The 21,822-nt window shown below is 47.4% G+C and overlaps 7 protein-coding genes across 7 annotated transcripts; 3 read left to right on the top strand and 4 right to left on the bottom strand.

Annotated features, from left to right (window-relative positions):
- Positions 1–845: 845 nt before the first annotated feature.
- JR316_0004494 (putative aminotransferase C6B12.04c) lies at positions 846–2,591 on the top strand (the record flags this gene model as incomplete). Its single annotated transcript, XM_047890258.1, has 9 exons — positions 846–961; positions 1,026–1,264; positions 1,356–1,518; positions 1,573–1,714; positions 1,768–1,861; positions 1,919–2,190; positions 2,241–2,314; positions 2,364–2,418; positions 2,469–2,591. The coding sequence occupies 9 exons, from the start codon at positions 846–848 to the stop codon at positions 2,589–2,591; spliced, it is 1,278 nt and encodes a 425-aa protein (XP_047750019.1).
- A 95-nt stretch (positions 2,592–2,686) lies between these two features.
- JR316_0004495 (Putative helicase mug81) lies at positions 2,687–8,665 on the bottom strand (the record flags this gene model as incomplete). The annotated part of the gene is made up of 23 exons (XM_047890259.1): positions 2,687–3,983; positions 4,034–4,983; positions 5,044–5,121; positions 5,180–5,439; positions 5,491–5,624; positions 5,674–5,690; positions 5,753–5,934; positions 5,988–6,042; positions 6,096–6,525; positions 6,575–6,657; positions 6,711–6,803; positions 6,855–6,967; positions 7,020–7,108; positions 7,163–7,290; positions 7,342–7,355; positions 7,413–7,491; positions 7,549–7,656; positions 7,704–7,826; positions 7,884–7,978; positions 8,031–8,094; positions 8,147–8,306; positions 8,360–8,524; positions 8,580–8,665. The coding sequence occupies 23 exons, from the start codon at positions 8,663–8,665 to the stop codon at positions 2,687–2,689; spliced, it is 4,803 nt and encodes a 1,600-aa protein (XP_047750020.1).
- Positions 8,666–9,079: 414 nt separating this feature from the next.
- Positions 9,080–11,208, top strand: JR316_0004496 (Succinyl-CoA:3-ketoacid coenzyme A transferase 1, mitochondrial; the record flags this gene model as incomplete). Its single annotated transcript, XM_047890260.1, has 11 exons — positions 9,080–9,272; positions 9,336–9,359; positions 9,416–9,505; positions 9,558–9,612; positions 9,665–9,991; positions 10,048–10,108; positions 10,155–10,519; positions 10,582–10,640; positions 10,690–10,748; positions 10,806–10,869; positions 10,919–11,208. The coding sequence occupies 11 exons, from the start codon at positions 9,080–9,082 to the stop codon at positions 11,206–11,208; spliced, it is 1,587 nt and encodes a 528-aa protein (XP_047750021.1).
- Positions 11,209–11,278: 70 nt separating this feature from the next.
- Positions 11,279–13,013, bottom strand: JR316_0004497 (NADH-dependent flavin oxidoreductase iccG; the record flags this gene model as incomplete). Its single annotated transcript, XM_047890261.1, has 5 exons — positions 11,279–11,862; positions 11,914–12,175; positions 12,227–12,255; positions 12,306–12,852; positions 12,903–13,013. The coding sequence occupies 5 exons, from the start codon at positions 13,011–13,013 to the stop codon at positions 11,279–11,281; spliced, it is 1,533 nt and encodes a 510-aa protein (XP_047750022.1).
- A 743-nt stretch (positions 13,014–13,756) lies between these two features.
- On the top strand, positions 13,757–15,329 carry JR316_0004498 (uncharacterized protein; the record flags this gene model as incomplete). The annotated part of the gene is made up of 4 exons (XM_047890262.1): positions 13,757–13,834; positions 13,894–14,206; positions 14,320–14,347; positions 14,411–15,329. 4 exons carry the CDS (start codon positions 13,757–13,759, stop codon positions 15,327–15,329), a joined length of 1,338 nt encoding a protein of 445 aa, XP_047750023.1.
- A 992-nt stretch (positions 15,330–16,321) lies between these two features.
- JR316_0004499 (uncharacterized protein) lies at positions 16,322–17,017 on the bottom strand (the record flags this gene model as incomplete). The annotated part of the gene is made up of 1 exon (XM_047890263.1): positions 16,322–17,017. The coding sequence occupies one exon, from the start codon at positions 17,015–17,017 to the stop codon at positions 16,322–16,324; it is 696 nt and encodes a 231-aa protein (XP_047750024.1).
- A 559-nt stretch (positions 17,018–17,576) lies between these two features.
- Positions 17,577–21,194, bottom strand: JR316_0004500 (Glutaminase A; the record flags this gene model as incomplete). The annotated part of the gene is made up of 18 exons (XM_047890264.1): positions 17,577–17,797; positions 17,938–17,976; positions 18,076–18,102; positions 18,162–18,238; positions 18,285–18,312; positions 18,370–18,448; positions 18,504–18,698; positions 18,868–18,941; positions 18,997–19,059; positions 19,278–19,422; positions 19,512–19,528; positions 19,591–19,801; positions 19,928–20,246; positions 20,327–20,586; positions 20,645–20,722; positions 20,774–20,884; positions 20,935–20,978; positions 21,044–21,194. The coding sequence occupies 18 exons, from the start codon at positions 21,192–21,194 to the stop codon at positions 17,577–17,579; spliced, it is 2,139 nt and encodes a 712-aa protein (XP_047750025.1).
- Positions 21,195–21,822: the final 628 nt, after the last annotated feature.

Consider the following 21,822-nt stretch of genomic DNA (forward strand, 5'->3'; position numbering starts at 1 on the left):
TAGACCAGACGTTTGCTACGAAAAATGCAAATAGAATGACTCTCGTTACCGGATGACGAAGTATCATGATCATAGAGATCTGCATCGACGGACGGGTGTCTTTTCGCAATGAAGAGATAAGCTTCCAGAAAACGAGAACTTGAAGCTTCCAAAACTGGAGCACAGGTTGGCGAGAGCCCAACGCGGTACACAGATAGGCTTCGAGATAGTACACGGAAGTAATGGTCGGCAAAAAGGCCCAATGGAATATACGTAGAACCAAGGACCACCAAGAGCGGGAAATCAGAGTAGAAGCATCTAGCAATATAGCACATGGCAAGGTGATCGATGGAGCGTGCTAGTAGAACGTAGTCGGAGTGTCACTACTGAATGCAAGTCTGTAGGCAGAAGCGTCACGGTCGAGGAAAAGAAAGAGATATGTGATAGAGTGAGTGAATTCAACGAAGTCAGATCGAGTGCCTGTTGAGCGTGGGGAATTAGTCGTCGACTACTTCGCAGGCACACTGACACGGTGGCGGTGCCATTACAGTGCTACGCCCACGATATGTTTTTACTGCGCCACGTATGTTTTCTGTGCTCCAATATCTCCTATTAGTATTAAATAAGCACCTTTTATTTTATTTTATTCTTAGCAATTCATTAAAGCCGAGGCCGACCGATCCGGCATGTCCGATGTCCTTTCCGTTAGTTTGCAAGATAACATACCGTCTCTGATCCAACAAGGGAGGTATTACTAACCCTTTCCCCTTGCAAGTTCGTGTATGCTAAGGCTTTTGGCATCCGCACGAGCAAAATCGCCGTTTCTCACCAGCTTCGTTCACACCACATCTATACATCGAACCCCCATGGCAAAGCCAAATGGCAGCGTTGCTCCCTCAGGAGACAGAAGCAACTTGATTCCCTTTTCATCTCGTTTGAGAGATGGGAGGGCTTTGGCACTTGACGTTTGGACTATATTCAGGTAGGCAGTCATGGTGTCTCTCTCTGTGGTTTCGAAGCCTGTCTCATGTTGCGATTGGGGTCAGCGCGGTCAACTTGCCCGCGGACTGCATTAATCTCGGACAAGGCTACATGAACTTTGCGCCCCCAAAATGGGTCACCGATGCTGCAGAAGTCGCCCTCAATACAGTCGCACCAAACCACTATTCTCATCCTAGAGGGCGCATACGTCTCCGCGAGGCCATTAAAGCATTTTATGGCCCACAATTCAATAGGAATTTGGACGTAGAGTCTGAAATACTCGTGACAAGCGGTGCAAATGAAGGTATGCGAAGTCGCCGATTCTATTTCAGCATCACCCAAGCTAATGCCAAGATATCTCTCAGGGCAATATTCCGTCTTCACTGCGTTTTTAGAGCAGGGGGACGAGGTTATTATGTTTGAACCGTTCTTCGACCAGTACCTGCCATCTGTAACTTTCAATGGAGGAAAGCCTGTTTACGTACCATTGCACCCACCTAAAGATTCCCTGATTAAACCCACAAGTAACGACTGGACCATCGATGTCGATGAGCTTCGGTAATTCCGTTTGCTTCTTTTTCTTTGGGAAAAAACATTAATGTATTTTTTAAGTCGTGCCATTACGCCAAGAACGAAAATGATCATTGTAAACACGCCGCACAACCCTGTTGGGAAGGTGTTCACCAAATCAGAGCTCGAAGCCATAGCAGCGATAGCGGAGGAATTCAATCTCCTCGTGATGGCAGATGAGGTGGTATGTGATAATCATTCGTTTTGCTGTCGTGCTTTAAATAACAGCCATGCCAGTATGACTGCCTCGTCTTTGATGGCAAAGAACATGTCCGCATTGCAAACTTACCTGGCATGTGGGACCGCACAGTGACAGTGGGTTCTGCAGGAAGTAAGCATGTGCTTATTACATTGAATATTTATTAATGGTTATCGTTATCTTTTACAGAGGCGTTTGCAGCGACTGGGTGGCGTATCGGTTGGCTCATTGGACCAAAGTCCATCATCCAGCCCACATTAGCTGCGAGCACGCGAATCGTATTCTGCTCAAACTCGCCGTTACAAGAAGCTGCTGCAACTGGCCTTGAATTGGCTAAGGAGAAGAAATTCTTTGAAACACAACTCCAGGAATATGTGGAAAGACGAGACATTCTTACTAAAGCATTCGACGACCTCGGGTTAAAATACACTCACCCCGAAGGGAGTTACTTTGTTCTACTGGTATGTCTTTGTATTTCAAATTTTCCTGCCATTATTAACATTATCGATAGGACATCTCCCGCGTCGATTTCCCAGAGGACTATCCATTCCCTGAAAGTGTATTAGGAAGAGGGCGCGATTTCCGGTGAGGCGAAGTCGTATCCTTACACGAGTTATAAATTGACGATTCTCAGAGCTTGTTGGTTCATTGCGAACGAAGTCGGCGTTTCCTCTATTCCAGTCAGCGAGGTACTTACGTTGTTTTATATTCAAATTATCGAATTCCTAACCATTATTAGTTTTACTGCGAGGAACACGCAAACATCGGGGAGGCCTATGCCCGATTCGCATTCTGCAAAGACGTCGATACTTTGCGCAGAGCGGCGGAGCGTTTCCAAACTCTCAAAAAATATTTGAAGTAGAGAAGATATCACAAACGCTAGCCTCAACCAAAAATTCAGAGGCTCAGAGATGTAACTGTTTGTAGATGTATGTTTTAGAAAGACTCCTGTATAATTTATTTCTTCGCATATATCTCGTCTATAACATGATCCACGATTGCAGACAAATTAGTATCGCGATCAGATCCCGTAAAGCCGTAGTAAGATGGATTACTGACGACCCTTTGGGCTAAATAAGTGAAGGATAACGCGTCGACGATTTGCTGTTTGTCAGCGTTGGTTGAATATGACTGCAATGATTTGACCCAGTCACGAAGAGTTTCGCTTTCCGCAAGGTCGGATTCGAGAGGGAGACCCTCGTCGAGGAAGCGAGAATAGGTTTCCAAAGCATCTGCCTGGCAAAAGAGATGGAAGTGACCCGTGCCTGATTCTTGAATTGCCCGACTCTGCATTCTCACAACTTCCGTAAGACTGTAGTCCCGAATCTGACGTAGTGAGCCTTCCTCTTCAATATGGACGTATTGCGTCCCCATCACAACTACTACGGACGCTCGCGCGGGGAGACTCCAGCATGAATCTTTGGGGACAACCAAGACACGGATAATTCCTTCTGCGAACATTTCCAGCATCAAGTTCCGGTCGTGCTTTGGTATTCCCTGATGGTAAAAACCAACGCCTTTCAGGACATAATCCAAAAGGCTTGTGTCTTGAAGCCTTGCGCAATAATCACCCACTAAATCATCCGATATGACGTCGGGAATGTATCCTCTACCCGTCTCCATCTCTAGAGTGCACCTTGTGATAAGATCGAGAGCGATGGATCGGCATTGCCCTCGGGATGGAACAAAGACGATGGCCAAAGATCCTGGAGGTGCATCCTGGATTGCTCGATGTGCGGGTTTCGCCATTGCTTTGAAGAGAGACGCCGAATAGGGTATCGAAAACGTTTTTCGAGTAGTAATTAAAGATTGATCGCGATCTTGAGGTCGGAAGCTGTGTATCGCTGTACTATCGACGCTTAGCCACTTAGCAAGATCAGACGCGTCATTGATAGAAGAAGAAAGCCCAATGAATCGCACTGGGGACGATTTGGCCGCAAGCCGAAGCATCGAGATGGAAAATTCATATGCAGAGGTAAGCTGCTCCATGGCGTCGCAAACCACCAGTTCAAGACGAGTCAGCTTGGTCAGATGTATGCTGGCCGGAAAGGCGTGGATTAATTGGTCCGCAGTTGCTACACGGATGGTGCGAGACTTCGGTGTCGAAAAAAGACGTTTTGTGTCACCCCCGTATTCTAGAAGGATTCCGTTTGAGTTGGCTCCAGGGCGAAGTTCGGATACCATGTCCATAGCAGCTATTTTTGTTGGAGTTATTACAAGTATCCACCCATCAGTTAACTTTGAGATAGTATTCCTAACGGAAGAGTTAGTGTCATGATTTAAAACTCACGAGAGTGGACATACCATACGGCCATTCTGGCTAAAGTAGATTTTCCACTGGCCGCAGGAGCACAAATAAGGGCATTCCGTTTATTATGTATGAAGTTCCAATACGATTGCGTCTGCAAAACGTTAAGAGTATGAAACCTTCGAGGAATGACGTCTTTCGGGAAGGATGACTGTATGTCGTCAATCGTTAAGAAGGGGAGATTAAGGACTGGGGTATGAGGTCGAGAGGTTGGGGGCATTATCACATAGTCGAACGTAACCATAACCGAATCCTCTGCACCAACCCAACGGTCTGAGATGGAACGTATAGTAACAAATTGAGGAAGTTGTCCATTAGGAATTGATATGAAGAAATCCAGGTCTAAAAACTCGGTTGTTGGATGGAAAATGATATGGGACAGTTGCAAAATATTCGCTCCTTTTTCTTCCTCAATCCATATCCAAAATGGCTCACTTGTCCCATGAACCTTAGAAGCCCATTCAAATGCGCGAGTCAAGCCAACTGAAATTTTGAGGACCTCCGAAGTGATGGGACGCAGAGTATAAGTGATATGTATTGTAGGGAATTGTTTTGCAGCGTTAAGTATTGCCAATCCGTGTGCTTCATTGAGATGGACCATTTCCCCAATACTACTGGCTTCCATCCCAGCTATGTCAGATACAGAGAGGTCGTCTGCCCATTTTTCCAGAGAAAACATTGTCTCCGGTTTGAGATTAAACTGGCGGAGAGGATGGTCAAACGACCACATCCTGCCTTCAATTGATTTGCTCATAGCCATCAGAACAGATGTGACATTGGCCCATTTCTTGCTGACCGCTATTTCGAGAAGAGCACGCACAATACGTCCTCCGTTTTGGGCAACGTAAGCCATGTCAGAAACGAGAGCAAAATCTTCGACCATCTCTCTGGAAATGTAACCCTGCAATAAAATGTTGACCTTCCCTGCACTTGTGTCTGTACCACCCTGGAAACAGTACAATGAATTAAAAACTTCTTGAATTAGCTGAATATGAAGGCAAATCACCTTGACTTCGCATGGAACTCGCTCCATGATTTCTTCCAGTTCCTTAACCTCCGATTCTCTGACTTGAATTTGTTCAAACTGGTACATAAGACTAGATTTTAGTTTCAAAAGTATAGAGAGAAATAAGAACCAGCACCTCTGTACTCATGCTCAGCATCGCAAGCACATCTGCTTCCGACATCCTCGGTCGAAATTCTTTATTGAAAATTTCAATTGAGGTATAACGAATATAATATTTCGCCGCAATTCGCCCTAGGTCTGTTATTTGGAATTGACTTTGCTGTGCGTCATATGTGATCATTTTGGTTTCAAAAAGTTTCTTGGATGCAATTGCGATAAGTTCGTTTCTCTTAGTACCGAGTTGCGGGTCATCTTCTACAGATTCGCGAGGGATACCTTGGCCAATAAAATTAATGCTTATTTATCAGGCTGAGAAATAGTGCATACCGTAAACGAACGGGTTCATACGCATTCTGACAAAGAGATATGTATAGCCCAACCACTGCACTGCATCGCGACGGTTGGCGACAGTACCCAATGCAATTTCGGCGTTCAGAGCATCCATTAGGCCCGCCTGGAACCTGAGAAGAAGATCAGAAAGTAGGAAAGGAAAGCTAAATCAGTACGCACTGTGATTCGATAGGAATCTAAAGCGTATTTAAACTGTAAATATCAGCCCTCCTACAATTAAAAGACAGAGAAACTTCACCGAGGAAGTGACAGCGTCAAGGTAATGAGTCAGTTTGTCTTCGGTGGTGCAGATATAACCCTCCCCACTGGATTCTAAACCTGGCCTACCAGCACGACCAAAGATTTGAAGTACATCGAGTACAGATAAATCGACAAATTTTCCTTTCCCGCTGTCGTACACTTGTGTTCCCTTGATGACAACTGTAGAAAGAAAATCGGGCACCAGATGACTGAGATACATGGATAGAAAGTACCTGCGTGCGCTGGTAGGTTGACACCCCAAGCTAATGTCGCCGTGCAGCAAAGGACCTGTTAGAATACCTGGTGATCAGTAATGAGTTGGTAGTTGAAACCGCGCTCACCTTTATTGCTCTTGCTTCAAACATCCTCTCCATCATATTGCGGTCGGACCGAAGCATACCTGCATGATGAATTCCAAAGCCACTATCGAACAATTGCTTCATCTCTTTGTTCCTGGACTCCCCAATCTTCTGCCGGAAAAAATTAAATTGCGGATGATCTTCGCAGATGAAATGTTCCATATTGCCCTCTAAAACTGCCATCTCGCGAAGACTTGTTGCCGTTTTGACTGTCTCTTTACGTGCATGAACGAAAACCATGACTTGATGGCCTTCCGCAACCAGGTCTGAAACCTTTTGGAAGGTGACAGTGTCAAGGTTTTTACGTGACAGTGAACTTCCTGGTTTACCCTTGATTCCCAGAAAGTGTTGTTCTAAAGGAACAGGTCTAAAGGAAGAATCGAAGTAGAAAAGACCTTTGTGTCGAGACACACTGTACGAGATCTGAGCTACATAATGAAGAACCAAATAAAAAAAACCACCTTAAGAATTCTGCAACGTCCTTGTAATTCGGCAAGGTAGCACTGAGACCTACAATCCGGATCATAGATTGACTGGATTCCACCTAACAGTATGAAAATTGATCAGTTGAAGTAGCTTAGAAAGTGTCTTAAATACCTGTCGCAAAGTCCTCGCTACAATCGTTTCTATTACCGCCCCTCGTTCCTCGTTTAACAGATGCACCTCATCAATAATCAAAAGTTTTAAACTCTTTGATTAAGTTGAGTAACAAACATGACGAAACAGGATAGGCGCACGAACGGATGCAATTTCTCCTTCTCCTGTGGGTTTCCTGGTGACGACGTCCCATTTTTCTGGGGTCGTTACTATGACTTGTGTCCGTGCAATTTCTGCCTTTGTTAACTGCATATCACCTATCATGAATGAGAACAATGAAAGTGTTTAGCAGTGAAGAGGAAGATGTACCAGTTAATTCTCGGACTTCTATTGAAAGCCAAGCTAAACGTTTTCCAAGTTTCCGGACGATTTCTGAAGCGAGCGCTTTCATAGGGGCCCTGTGATAGCTTTAGTTTTCTGCAACAGGATGTTTGTAAAGTGAACGACGCAACACATAGATGATTTTAAATGCATCTCTATCTATGGTTTGATGGATGGGCAAATTGCTGGAAGATTTATTTTGCAATCGATGTTGGTCAATTACCCGCAAGATTGTCAACATAGCAACGTCTGTTTTTCCCTGAAGAGGTTTCAAAAATTGTCGTGAAAAGAAAGCACACAAAATACTTACTGCGCCAGTAGGTGCTAGGGTTGATAGCTTTAGGTATCTAATTGGCCACCTATGGAGAATTTAGTACGTACCACAAATGAGCATGTTTTCATTGGAACCAAAAGCAGTGGGGTATACTATGGACTGAATTCGATTTAGAGCTGAATATCCCTAGATAACCGAAAAGGTGGGTTAGACTGTATTTGAGGAATTAAAGGCATGCCGAACCGTAAAACTGCCTTGAACGATGCTCTCGAGCTCCGAAATATTGATGAGACGTTCCGACGATCTGGGTGGCACCGGTTTGGCAGGCGGTATAACAACTTCTTCGTATTCCTACATGTTGTTCAATAAAGAGCTGGCACAACAGTTATTCTATTCACTTCATAGGTCTCCCTTGTTGTACCCAGAGGTAACATGTACTTGGATCCAAACTGGGATACTACGTTTCCTTGTGTTGCGTTGCTAGATGTATAGACATGAGGAAGTATTTCTGGAGCAGCTTGCTAATTGCAGTTGTAACTTTGAGTCAAGTTCTATAGACAGTATAGGCAAATTCTTACCTCAGTCCCGCTGTACAGAGGACGGGAAGCATTCGCATCCAATTGCTGTTGCATCCTTCGACGAACACTTTCTTTCGAAAATGAGTAAGATTCGTCTTTAACGCACGGTGAGTTGGGCTTTTGTCATGTTGAAGCTGTTCAACCCACTTTTTGATTGTTTGCTTTGAACAACAGAATTGTCGTGTTTCGAAAATGTAGGGCCGACATTTAGCTTGATTCGAGAATGAACATATTTGTTAATGTGAAGTCAGAGACGTTCACACCTGTTGGATGACCGCAGACCGATTGTCAAGTATTTGCATAACCAGCTCAATTTCGTCGTATCCCAGGAGCTCGCAGAGCTCCCCAGATATCTCATCGTTGGTTCGATGAGAAGACAATATGGACAGTACAGATTGGGAAATATGGTCTGCATCAGCTTTTCTGCGAATGAGCCGTAAATCTCAAAATGACTAATTTATGTTCAAATAACATACTTATACAGTACTGAAAGTAGCAGAGACGTGTCTGGCGTCCCAGAAGGCTCTTGCAGGCGATAAAGGTCCAGAACGGAGGCCTCCGCTTCATAATCGCGTTCTTCCCAAAGAGAATCATCTTCAGCAAAGCCTTGACCCTCTTCACCTTTCAGAATCTTCGATATCCTGACCATAATCTATAAGATATCCGAGAGGCGAGTCTAATGGACCTGCTATTCACCTTGTCCATGAAGTGGTATCTGCCTTTGGTTGTGTGCGGTCTGACGAGCCAAGCAAGGCTTCAATGTGGGCCAAAAAGTTTGCCATTGGAACAGCTTTTGAGATATGTAGGCGCCGAAGAACACTGCTAAACGAGAGATTCGCTGTAGAGAACCAATCAAGACGACACTGATCCGAATTCTAAACTTTAAAGAAGATCACAGAATGACGAAGATGCGGAACCAATATCAAGTGTCAAGAATTGACCAGGGTAGTGATCGTATTGTCAAAGGATGATGTTCACAAGGTGCTCTAATTTGCGCCTTGTGCTTGCCGGCTCCCACTGCCATCGCAAAGATATCAGCACTATGCCTTGTCCTCCCTGCTTACGATTTATGTTCTCACGTACAGACCCATTAATACTCATAACCTGAAGGAGTCCCATATCTCCCCTCTCCGTTTTCGCCCAGCACCCACTGCCTATTGTCAACTAGGCAAGGAACTGCTCGGAACTCAAGAATAATGCTCAAGATCGCCCAAGCTTACCGGCTGAGGGTAGCTACCCTATCTCCATTGCAACTCACAGCGGTCTGCGTTCGCAGGAGACAATATAGCATACCCACCGACTTACCGGTTCCTAGCAAATCGAAGGTTTGGGACTCTGCAGATGAAGCAGTCAAAGACATCAAGTCAGGATCCGTTTTACTGTGCGGTGGTAAGTTGAAACGCATTGGTATATTTTCTCAGTGGTCAACAAGACTGAATGCGATTCTATAAGGATTTGGTTTGGCTGGCATACCAGGTCAAGGATAAAGATAGTGATTGATGACCAGCACCACTGATCGCGCAAACGTTTAGACACCCTCCTTGGTGCCATAGCAAAGCGGAAAGATGTCACTAACCTCACGGGAGTTTCGAACAATGCGGGAGGTAACGATTCTGGCCTAGGTGAGTGCATGTGGAACTCATAAACGAATTTGTATTCTAAGGTATTGTCTAGACAAGCTGTTGAACACCAACCAACTCAGTAAAATCATTGCGTCGTATCCTGGGAGGTAATTTCGCGTTGCTTTCCCCGTTGCATTGCCTTTCTAAAATAGTACACAGTAACAAGAACTTTGAAAGTCGATACTTGTCCGGGAAAATAACATTGGAGCTTGTGCCACAAGGCACACTAGCAGAACGACTGCGGGCACATGCAGCTGGGATTCCAGGGTTTTTCACACCTACAGGGGCGTCGACTGCTATTGAGGAAGGCACGATACCCCAACGATACAATGATGGCGGGGCCGCAAACGGCATCGCTATTCCGGGCATCCCAAAAGAAGCCAGAGAAATAAATGGGAAAAGATACGTTTTGGAACCGTCGCTTGCTGGAGATGTTGCCTTTATCCGCGCTTGGAAGGTTGACGAGGTTGGCAACTGTGTCTTTCGGTACATAATCTCCATCATCACCAGAAATACGACTGTTAATTGGTCGTACTCAACAGTTATGCGTCCCAGAATTTCAGTACTGTCATGGCCAAAAACGCAAAACTGACGATTGTCGAGGTAGGTGGTATATATTCTCAGTTGTGGTCTTACTTAGTCTCTTCAGGCCGAACACATAGTTCCAGTCGGCAGCATTTCGCCAAATGCAATCCATGTTCCAGGCATTTATATCGACCGCATTGTACCGGCGACGACTGAAAAGCGCATTGAAATATTTACAATGGCGAAGGAGGGCAACGAAAGTGAAAGCGATAAATCAGTTCCGCCTGAGAAAGCTGCTGCCATTGCCCAACGCCACCGAATCGCCAAAAGAGCCGCGAAGGAGATCAAAGACGGTTTTTATGTGAACCTTGGAATTGGAATGCCCACTCTAGTCCCAGAATATTTGGAGCCAGGTGTAAAAGTTTGGCTACAGAGTGAGAACGGTATCTTGGGCATGGGACCATATCCTACCAAAGAGCAATTGGATGCGTGTGTATATTTTATATACTGTTTTGATCTCGTTGGACTGAATATCTGCTTTGCTCATAAAGCGACCTCATCAATGCTGGAAAAGAAACCGTCACACTTCTTCCAGGAGCTTCCATTTTCGGTACGTAAAATGCTCGATTTGTTGTGCATGTCATTCATCAAATGTCCAGATTCGAGTGAATCGTTCGCAATGATTCGTGGCGGACATGTTGACGTTGCTATTCTCGGTGTATGTCAGCTAACTCTGTAATCGCTTCCTAGTTATCAACTAAATTTTTATTGCTAGGCTATGGAAGTATCTAAAGCGGGTGATATCGCCAATTTCATGATACCTGGAAAGTTACTCAAAGGTCAGCACAACCTACTACTGGGCTGGCTTATTTACTCAATTGTCAATAGGCATCGGTGGAGCTATGGACCTCGTTTCTAATCCAGACAAAACGAAGGTCATCGTTGTCATGGAACATTGCTCGAAAAATGGGAAATCGAAGGTCCTCGATAAGTGTTCACTCCCTCTAACGGGTGCACGCGCCGTGAGCACCATCATAACCGAACTTGCTGTATTTGAGGTGGATCGAGCAGCTGGGGAGATGACACTGACAGACATTGCGGAGGGTGTGACCCTAGAAGAAGTGAAAGCAAAAACTGCCGCCGAGTTCAAGGTTGCCCACAAACTGGGGACTTTCTGAAGGAACAATCATGTACCCACCATTAATAACCATTATACCATGCCTGTAAACATTTTATATCCAAGCAAGTTCATCTATACAGGCTCGCTGCCAATACGAAGACCACAAGGATAGGTAATATCCGATAAAGAATTGTCTTCATTCCATCCACCCTCCACACCCACATCCTAAAAATTGACTGCAAACCCCCAGTGTGATAATAAGGCTTAAACTTTGCTCCCGACGCACCACAATGTGCAAGTTGCCTCATTGTAACAACATACCACGCCAACGTAACCCCAGCACCAATTAATTTAATTTGGTTGACAACATTCCAAACCCAACTGAATGGCGGATAAAGAATTATCCAAGGCATTTGTAGCCGGGGCTCAGGATTGAAAGGAATGTGGTCCCATCGATGCGAACTTTGGAGATGTTCACGAAGGACAGACGGAAGTTCCGGACAAACAACTGATCCACGACCTATTCCAAGGAGGTCGGCATGTTTACATGCCAGAGCGGACTGAAGTAACCCAGGCGTTTTGAGGCCTCCTGTCAGTAATATGAGAGGTACCGAATTTCCGCGTGAATGAAGAGTTTTCAACGCTTGCTGTGAGAAACGGGCGAAAAAGGCTTGACGCGCAGGCTTCGAATGGTCTGCAGACGACATGAAGTCTGTGAAAAAATATTGAGTACTGCTATGGAACCATAAAGAAGCAAATATACCCGGCTTTTCATAATCCCCTCCACTTATCTCAACAATGTCGACTAGTCCCCAGTCTGCAATGGTGATCAGGTGCTGTAATGCGACTTGCTCCGCCTCAGTCAATGAGTCGGCCTGCGAAGATTCTCTGTTGATATAGTCTGCTGCATTCAATTTGATCGAAACAACAAAATTGCTTTCAGTGGATTCGCGGATCTGCTTGACGATGCGATGGACAAATTTGATTGCCAGATCTGCAGAGTATTTATCTGTCCTGATATTTGCCTAGATTGACGTTTAGTTTGAAAATCTTGTGAAAACCCTCCGTTCTCTTACCTTTTTAGAAAGAAATTGGGATAGAAGGTCTGTAGCTTGATTCAACATAGCTCTTGACATTCAAATAAGTTTGACTCACAGCCATGAGCGGCATGTAGTTGAACACCATCGAATCCAGCCTTTTGAGCCACCACAGCGCCGCGGGTAAATCCTTCTACTACCTCTTCAATGTCTGATTCTGTCATTTCATTGGGTGTCTGGAAAAGCAGCGAGTGCAGCATTCTCGTGGCAAAAGACGGGTTGCCGCTGGTTCCAAGGGGGATGGCACTAGGAGCCAACGGTGCTTGAAACAGGCGGCGGCCGCCAATGAAGTTACTGGATTGTCGACCAGCGTGATTTAACTGCATAATGGCGAGGGTCCTGTTGGGAACAGGGACCGTTCTCCCGACAACGTTGCGGAGGCCATGGATAGAGTCAGCCAATTCCCGGAAGGATTGTATGTCGACATCTGACGAGGACTTTGGAAGCACAAGATCTCTTCCTAAGGTTAAATGCTCTGCAGAAATTTGGACGTTGCCAGTTATGACAATTCCCCAATCGTGTTTTGCCCATTCGGAATAGAGATGAATGTGGTGTGCATTAGGAGCCCCTCCGAGAAGCGTGGCAAGATGTTCGTACATTGCGACCTCAAAAGGTTTTTAGTACGCGAATCCGGATGTCAGGATAGAGAGACTACCTTCACCAGCCGATTTTGTACAACTCGCCCACATGGTAATGATATGGGTTGGAAGATTGCAGACTCTTCGTTGTTCTCTTTTGTCGTCGCTGAGGATTCGGAGGGGTGCATTGCAGAGGTGTAGCGTAGTGTTAAATGAAAGGAATGTCAGAAGAGGCGAGGCGTCTCAAGTATGAAAGTGGTTGTTAGTCAACAGTATACAGCATTATGGTGTGTCGTGTGCAGTGGCAAGAAATAAAGAAGGACAATGTGGGCTGATAGAGAGATGGCGCGGCCGAGGCGTCTGATCCGTTCGAAAAGGGGGTCGCGTCGCTTGTCATCGACATTGTGTGTATCCTCTTCAAGACTTCACATTCAACTCGCGCATATTGCAGACCGACGCGACTGGAGGCATTTATGCGTGCTTGTGGGTAGTAGTAGTATGCGCATTTGAGCTGGTATATTCTTGTTGGTTGCCAGTCTACCATCGCACCACCTAATTTTGATCTCCTCACACGGCTTGTTATGGTTGTAAGCGTCTGTTATTCGCTCGAGATGGCACTGGACGAGTATCTTGAAGCCGAGGTTTAGTATTACGGTCCACCTGGAGGCGAAACAATGTTGGTTTCATCGTTGCTCATTCTGTACATTGTCTCTGGAGGCACGGTAAACATACACTGCTGAACATTGCGTACATTTTGCCTTGTAGACATGCTTTTTGAAGTTTAATAAAAATCATTAAGCGAGGGCAGTGTGATTGACACGATGAAGCGGAAGCAATTTCCCAGTTACCAAATTCAAGTGCCGACAGGCGGCGTTGTGTGTGTTTGAACCCTTTGGACCTCTCCACCTTGGACGCTTAATTACTCTCATATATGGACTTTCCAACGACCCGCGAGCTCGAGCTCGAGGTCCTCCTCCGCGAGAAAGATGCCCAGCTAGCAGAAGTCACAGTGAGTAAACCTCGTCGGTCCCCAATTCTCCCACTTCACCGTCGCTCACATACCCCAAGGACGACAACCGCGCCCTACGCCAGTACCTCGCGAAGCAGCCGGGTCCATCGACCAGCGACCCCGTCACCATACCACCAGCTCTTTTTTCTGTTCTTCTGCCTCGCATCAACAGTGCCGCCAACGCTGCTGGCAACGAGCACACGGGCGCGGGATCCAGCACCGTCACTGCCGCGCTTACCCAGCGCGTGCGTCTTCTCCAGGAGGAGAACGAGGAACTGTACAACCTCCTCAAGCAGTCGACGACGGGCAAGCTCCAGGACGAAGTGCGTGGTCTCCGCCGGGTTGTCGCGCGCCTCCAGGCAGCACTTAAAGGTCCGTCACTTCTCTCTGCCCTGTCCACGCGACTGTGCTGGTCGCTGGGCCTGGCTGAACGACGGAGTATAACTCATGCATTTGATTGGTGTTGCCTTTTGCTCTTACTATAGGCTCGCACGACACGATCGCATCATTATCGTGCGTAGTATTTCCTTCTGACCATATCTCTGCCCTACATTTTTTTTATTGCATCTTCTACAGAACCGAGCTGGATAAAGCCTATGAAGCATTCCACTCCTCATCACCGCAGCGGGCAAGTGGCACGAAGAAGGCACGGCCCAAATCCAACTCGCCCTCGCGATCACCACAACCGGTATCGCATCCCGAGCATGATGTAGGCAATACGGCGCCGAATCACAATCACAATCACACTAGCCGCAACAGCAACAGCAACGCGCACAGCAACTCGCGCCCTCCTCCAACAGAACCCAGGGCGCACAAGCGGCCTCGACTCTCTGAGCCGCAATCCCAACCACAATCGCAGGCGCAACCCTCGCGCTCGCCTCGTACCACACCGGTCCCGCGCCCCGCACCGCCCTCGCTGCCCCAGAAACCACAGACGCACCACCATCATAGCCATAACAGCGGCAGCCAGCACAGTCGCAGCCATACGCAGAGCCATACCCGCGAGCGCGAGGGTGGGCAGCATCACCACCACCATCCCCTGCCGTCGCGCGGGGAGAATGGGCGGTATTCTGCGGGCAATAACAGCCATAGCAATAGCAACAATAAGATGGACGTGGATGAGGATTCGGCGTCTGGAAAGGGCACTGTGCAAAATAGCCGCGATCGGAACCGTGGGGAGAGGAGTAATAGGGATAGAGAGCGTGATAGGGAAAGAGAGTCGGGCAGCGGTGGTAAGGATCGAGAACGCGAACGGAGGGACGGGAAAGATACCAGCTCGAACGCCAACAACTTTGCGTCCAATTCCAACTCGAGTTCGCGGCGGAACGGGCACACGTCGTCGTCTGTGGGCTTGTCTGTGCGCGGTGCAGCTGCCGCGGCTGCGGCACAGAACGTCGGTGGTGGGCGCAAGGTCAGCGACAGGAATGCGACCTCGAATGCGTACTTGAATTCGGCAGACCGAGAGCGGACGTTACAGGAGAGACTGGGTCTTTGATCAGACACTTTTTTTCTTCTTTCGGTTTCCTTTATTTTTTCTCTCTTTAGGTTGTTCTCGATTTTGCTGCTTGATTCGTCCATTGCGATTTCCGTCGCGCTCCTGCTCCTGATATACTCTATATACTATTATACCAAGTGACCCACCTCCGCACAAACTGCAGCACCTACCGCCGAGGCAGCTGCCGCGATACGAAGCACGCATTTCCCTGGCCTATATCTCGAATCTCCACTATTTTGCCACCTGTACTACCATAACGAAACATAACTCGCTTTACTTGTGAATGAATATCCGGTACGATGTGCATGTGTGTTTTCCCTTGTAGCCAATAGCTGACGTGTTTACTCTGTGCTTTCCATGCTAGTTTTCTGTTTTTGTTGATATGTGTATCAGTATAGTATACGTTATATGTGACTCGCTTTTTATATATTCAGTCTTTCTTTGTTCGGTATTCGCCTCCTGCCCGTTGTTCAGTTTTCGGTAGAATATAATACAAAAACCAGATTTTCGTGAATATGAAATACAAGGCATCATAATGGCATTGTTTTTATTTTTGTGGGTTGTTTTTTGGCTTATTGTACTTGGACTACATACGAAAAGGAGGGATTAAAGCGCGGCCAAGTGCCGAGGCTACAAAGAGGGTTGGTAGACTAAGATTAGGGAGATTATAAGGAGAGTAGAGTATGATAAACAGCAATACGAGGGAGAAAGCTGAGATGATACGATATGATGCAAGATGTGAGTGTAGTAAGTGTACATACAAGATTGAGGTGAGACGATGAGATGAGATGGAGTGGATATTGATGTGGCAGTGCGAAATATGTACAGGCGATTGGCGAGATAAATTATGCAATGGGAGCCTGTCGTGATTTTGAAATGGGGAATTGGAAGTACAAGGTCGGTCGGTCGCCAATGGGAAACAATGCAAATGGAAAAAAAAAAAAGAGTTGTCATGCTAGCCGGCGGGGAAAAAGAGGAATTTGATATGGGCGCTAGATGGCTGTGACTGCAGGCCTCGGCGGAGACTGCCTGGCGGACGCGGTGCGGATGCCAAAAAACTTGAGACAGGCGATGCCCATGCTCTTGTGTTTTTCGAGAGGAGGCACGGGTGCGGCGGCGGAGGAGTCTGACTCTACGCTGGAGCGTGGAAGGGGTTTGTCGTCGGGGAGGGGAGAGGGTGCGGCGGGGACGCAGAAGTGGATGTGGTCTACGGCGTCGGGGTGAGTGAGGACGATGGGCTTGTTGAGTGCTACGGGGGTGGGACAGACGATGTGCTGGGGCCCTGTGTAGCGGTATGGCATGGCGGGCAGCGGGGGGACTTGGTGGTCGAGCGCGCTGGCTGCGGGACTGGCGGACCGGGATGACTCTGGTGAGGCAAATGCGACGGAGAGTGTCCGGCGGTGGCGGGGCACAAAGTCTGGGCTGCTGCGGGCCGAGGAGGCGGGGGCGGGGGCGGGGGCGGGGGCGGGGGCGGGCAATCTACTGGAGAGAACATCGCAGGAGCGGGCAGAGTGCAGCGTCCTTTGGCGGGATTGCAGGCCCGGCGGGATGGGGGGCTCGTGTACTCTGATTTTTGGCTGGGAGGCAATTCTGCGCGGGTGGTGTGGGTATGGCAGAGGCGCAGGCAGAAAGTCAGGCGATGGCTGGCGCGGAGGAGGCGAGTCTGGGCGGACAAAGATGGAGGCCATTGCTGCAACAGACAGCCAGCTGCAAGTCTGTTTTTATGTCTTGTCTGCTCCAGCGGCCATTTCCCGATTTGGACTCTGTTCCGTATTTGGAATGTCTAAATCGAGATCTCAACCTCTACTTTATCATCTGTCACTTTGCTTGTTATTATCCTCGAATTACAACCAGCAACCGCGTTTCACCTCGCTGCCTGTCTGTGCTGCGCCCACTCCATCTCCACCATCTCTCCCTCTCTCTCTCCCTCTCTCTCCCTCCCGACTCTCTCGGATTCTTTCTTTCTCTAGTCTGCCTCGCGCTGCCTTAGTCTATGCCGTCAACTACCTTCAATTTATCCTAGTCCTTGCTTGCACATACATCAATGCTCACCCGACGTCTGTCAATCATTTCTCGCCAAGTACACATGTTATCTACTTCTACTCTACTCCTTCCCTTCCAACTTAGAGAATTAGCTACCACCAAAAGGCACGAGGCCCAGTTAGTTTACGTACTCTATCACTACTACCGCGGACTCACCAGTGCTATGTACATATATCCACAAAACAAATACAGAAACATGAATGATCAGCATTGTCCATCCAACCCTCGATCGCATGTCCACCTACCGAGATGGCCTCCCACAACCGGCCGCGCCCGGAATCCCTCCGGTTGTCCATTCGTCGTCTCGTACCAGTCTCCAAGTGGCTGAGAGCTCAGTCCATCCGACGCCCATTTCTTTACAGAGCTGATAAACAGGTCCCGCCCTGCAGTGTCAGTCATGATCCCTGCAGTCCAGATCTCCCAATCTAGTAATACCATGAGTTACCAAAAAAAAAATTTCCCCCCCATTCATGATTCCTAAAAAGGGGCTCTACTTGCCTGATTTCGTGTATGTATGCCTGCAGGCGTCCATTTAATAATAAAGTCGATCAATCAAGTGCAAGACAGTCAACGTACCGAGTATCCAGAGGAACACCGAATGGTTCTGTCAGCCAGAGCAAGTCCGTTAGTTGTCATACTATTATCCGCCGGAAAAGGCGACCACAGGTACGATATAATATCGTTATGTAAACAAGATACGTACGTGCTACAGTCTTGTACCATGCAGTTTCTGTCCTCAGATGAATGAATCAATGCATGCATTTGCAATCCTGCACAATCCGGACGTACGCATTTCATACACAGATTCGGGGAACACATCCAATTTGAGCAGCTTGTCCGCGTACATATTGTACGACAAGCCCCAGCTACAAACGACACAAGTTAGCCACTTGGCTGTCGATTCTGACCGACTTGACAGCCACCTTGCAGAATTCCCGTACTAGAATAAATTCTGTTAATCGATCACACTTAAAATATCACGTATACAATATGTCACTGACAGAAAGGGTCAGATGTTGTCCCGAAGATGAGGTCGCCAATTTTTGCCATTGCGTCACAAAACTGCTTGCAATCGACTGTACCAAATGTCGTCAGCAGCCATGGCCAGCAGCAGTCAAGCAGCACACATACCGAGTAATTAGCGCTCTGGGCCGGTGTCCCGACGAGCTCCGCGATCTGCGACATGGCTTTGATACCGACAATGCCCTTGATCGCAAGATTCGTCTGGTTCGCTAGCGAGCCCGCAAAGTCGTCCGTGCTGATTTGGTTCGCCGGAATGAGCGAATCCGATACGAGGAACTGTGTCCATTGGTCGAGCAGCCCTTTCTATTCATTTCGATCATGGAGTAAAGGGAAAAGAAAAACGCCACACAGGTTAGCGAATGCTCAGGTTCAGATATTTCAATTGTGCTTTCCCCGTGTTTTGCGCTCCCCAGCGTACAAGGGACGATGCAAAATTCCGGTAAAGAGATAACAAGATGGAACATTTGCTTACATATTGCTGCAGCTGCGAGTTGTCGCCCGTTTTCTGCGCGTAGCTGAGCGCCATAATGACCATGTTCCCGCTTTCTGCGATACAATAAGCCCCAGGGTCACTTCACCCATTCACAAACCGAACACTTACCTTCGACCGGCATCGCTTCGTCTCTGCCATCATTGTGTCCGACCGCATTGGGATAACTGGCGCCTAGATGGGGATGAGAGATAAATTAGTGGGTTTTGATGGGACGAATCAACAGCACCACACGCGCGCTACATCCCCCGATGACGAAATAGGCTTAAGTAGCCCAATTTCAATAAATTAGAAATGTGATAGATGAATAAGGTGAATCGCAAGTCGATAATGGCGGAGGAGCAAGGAAGGGCCCTCAAACGCCAAAGCAAAAACCCATACGCGTAACGCACCGAGATCATGTACACTCCATTTGTTGGGATACTGGCCCGTCGCCTGGTACCTGAATAATCCCTCAAGGAGGAACTTGCCAAGTGCCGGGTTGGTGTACAGCAGCACAGGCCACGCCGGGAATATCACGTCGACGGTGTTCACATTCTGTTTTGCCCGGATATTAGTCAGTAAAATGCACCAGCGTTGCTGTGCTCGACTGCGCGGCGGCCAACAACGTTACAAGGGACACGTACTCCGTCGCTTGAAATTTCTAAAACAAAAAATCAATTAGTGATTAACGGGTTGGTCGGGTATTCTGCAACAGATACTGACCTTTCATGAAAACGAGCACATCGTCCGTGTTGAACGTTCCATCGCTGTTCTTCGACACAGTGATTTCGATCGCGCCCAGCGCCTGTCTAATGGAAAGCGCGACGATCGAAGCGTAGTCCGCCGATATCTTCGTCGCGTCGCTGTTTACCTTACTATCAAACGCCTGTGCTCTGGCAAGCGCGTTCTTGAAATCATCCAGGAACGACGAGATCTAAAAAAAAAATATCAGAATATGCGGGGTAAACAAGCCGCCCAGCGGCGCATCAGGATCGAAAATGAGCAAGCTCCCAATGGGAAAAAGAGATAGATTAATGAAAAAACATGAAAGGGGACCCACAACAGCGGACGGGGACGCGAACTGGCTCCAAAAATAAAGGCTTCTGGCTTGTCTCCCGTTATTGGCTACAATGTAGTTAATTGCCGGATCGCGAATGTGCCCGACGGAAAAGACGACTGGATCGGTGGGCGCTGAGCTGACTGTGCCCAAATCCCGAGAGAGACCGAATACGGGCCAGTTATTCGAGATGGCTCGGAAATTGGTGTCTTGCGTGTTGGAAAGCTTTCCGTTGTTGATGAATTGTGCTCGGACTGTGACGTCAGCTCCGGTTTGGAATGTCGTTCCAGCAGCCTGTGATGCGGTGAGATCATTTATCAAGCTTTGGGAAAATTTGGTGGACTTGCATTGGAGAGAGAATAAAAGGCCGAGCCGTCTGCGCCAATGATGTCAGTATCGTACGTAGCCGAGAATGTCAAAAAATTCTCACATTGAGTGTGATCGTTGACTTCAGTGAATACATTCTGGGTTTGGAGCTGGACTTGATGGGTGATAATACTACCAGTTGAGGTGGTCCAGTTTGCTATCATAGAGTTGTCACCAGAGACCCATTCTGCACTGATGTCCGAATACACTTGGACGCTGTGAGAAGCGCCATCCGTTGAAACGGCCGAGACAGCCATGTATGCGAAGGGGATGGACTGTTTGACAAGGTCTGTTGGCTACAGTACAGATTTGAATGAACGTTATTCGGAATGAGATAGATATACCGTCACATACCTCAACTGGGCTCAAGAAGGTAACAGTCAGGTCAACGGGTCCAGCCGACAACACAAAAATGCTTTGCGTAGAAGTGAACTGGACCGAAATGATAAGTATTCCGCATCATATTGATGATCACTCTCTTACCTGCGAACTTTTCTGAACCGCCTTGGAAAATGATGCAGCAGGCACGTTTGGAGTTCCCAGAAATACGAATGGCTTTCCATCGACTTTGACAAAGCCGGCCCAACCAACAATCTGTATTGCAATCAGACATTTGGATTTCAATAATATTGCAAGGACTCTACCTGGCCAGTCCAAAATGTAGGCCAAACATCATTGAGGGCAGCTCCTGCGTGTGGTAAAAGCAAAAGATGGTAAGCAAAAGATGTAACGTAACGGGTAAGAATTCCATACCAGATCCTTGAGCAAGCCATGCAGAAAGGTAGGGACTCCTGACTGCAAGAGGAAAAGATGCAGGGTTAAACGGGGTGGCTGTCCAAGATACAGAGGCAGCGACGGTGATGAAAAGGAATAGTGCATAGAGGCCTTTCAGAAGGTTGCCCATGTTGCAGAAAGATGCTTTGGCATATGGAGCTCTGCTTCAATTTATAGGATGGTTTGCGCGACCATTCGAACCACTAGTATACTTTGGATGCCATCAGTTGCACACTTTCAATCTTCGCTCTACAGATCATGCGGTGTGTTTATGCACATGCATAGTGTATAGGAAGAAGATTTACGTGAAGAAAATAGAACAGGAAGCGGGTTTTTCGTCTAGAATTATGAATCACAGGTTGTCGTCATGAGGCTGATTGGGAAAAAATAATGATATTTGGGACGTAGAAGGATGCCGCAGCATTGTGGTTCTTGTTTGCGACGAAACACGGCTACTCCGGATGGTCGCAAGTCAGAGAGAAACGCCCCTGGTGGAAGAGAGCAACCGGATCCTCGAGACGCTTTTTGAAAAGTCGGAATGCTATAAATAGGAAATGATCCCACTGATCTGTATTCGTCATCCAATCGTTGGCTTGTCTTTTGCTTCCAATTCCATTCCTGCTTTTGTGCTGCCTATTTTTCGCCTTCAACTGCTCATGGAATCTGCAATGGGCTTTACGATATCAAGATCAGGCCAAAGGCATGGTTGAGAGCGCCATGCACGCTCCTTTCTTCAAATTTACTGGCCTAGCCTTGAT

Source organism: Psilocybe cubensis, chromosome 4 (assembly GCF_017499595.1).
Source record: "Psilocybe cubensis strain MGC-MH-2018 chromosome 4, whole genome shotgun sequence".
NCBI lineage: Eukaryota > Fungi > Basidiomycota > Agaricomycetes > Agaricales > Agrocybaceae > Psilocybe > Psilocybe cubensis.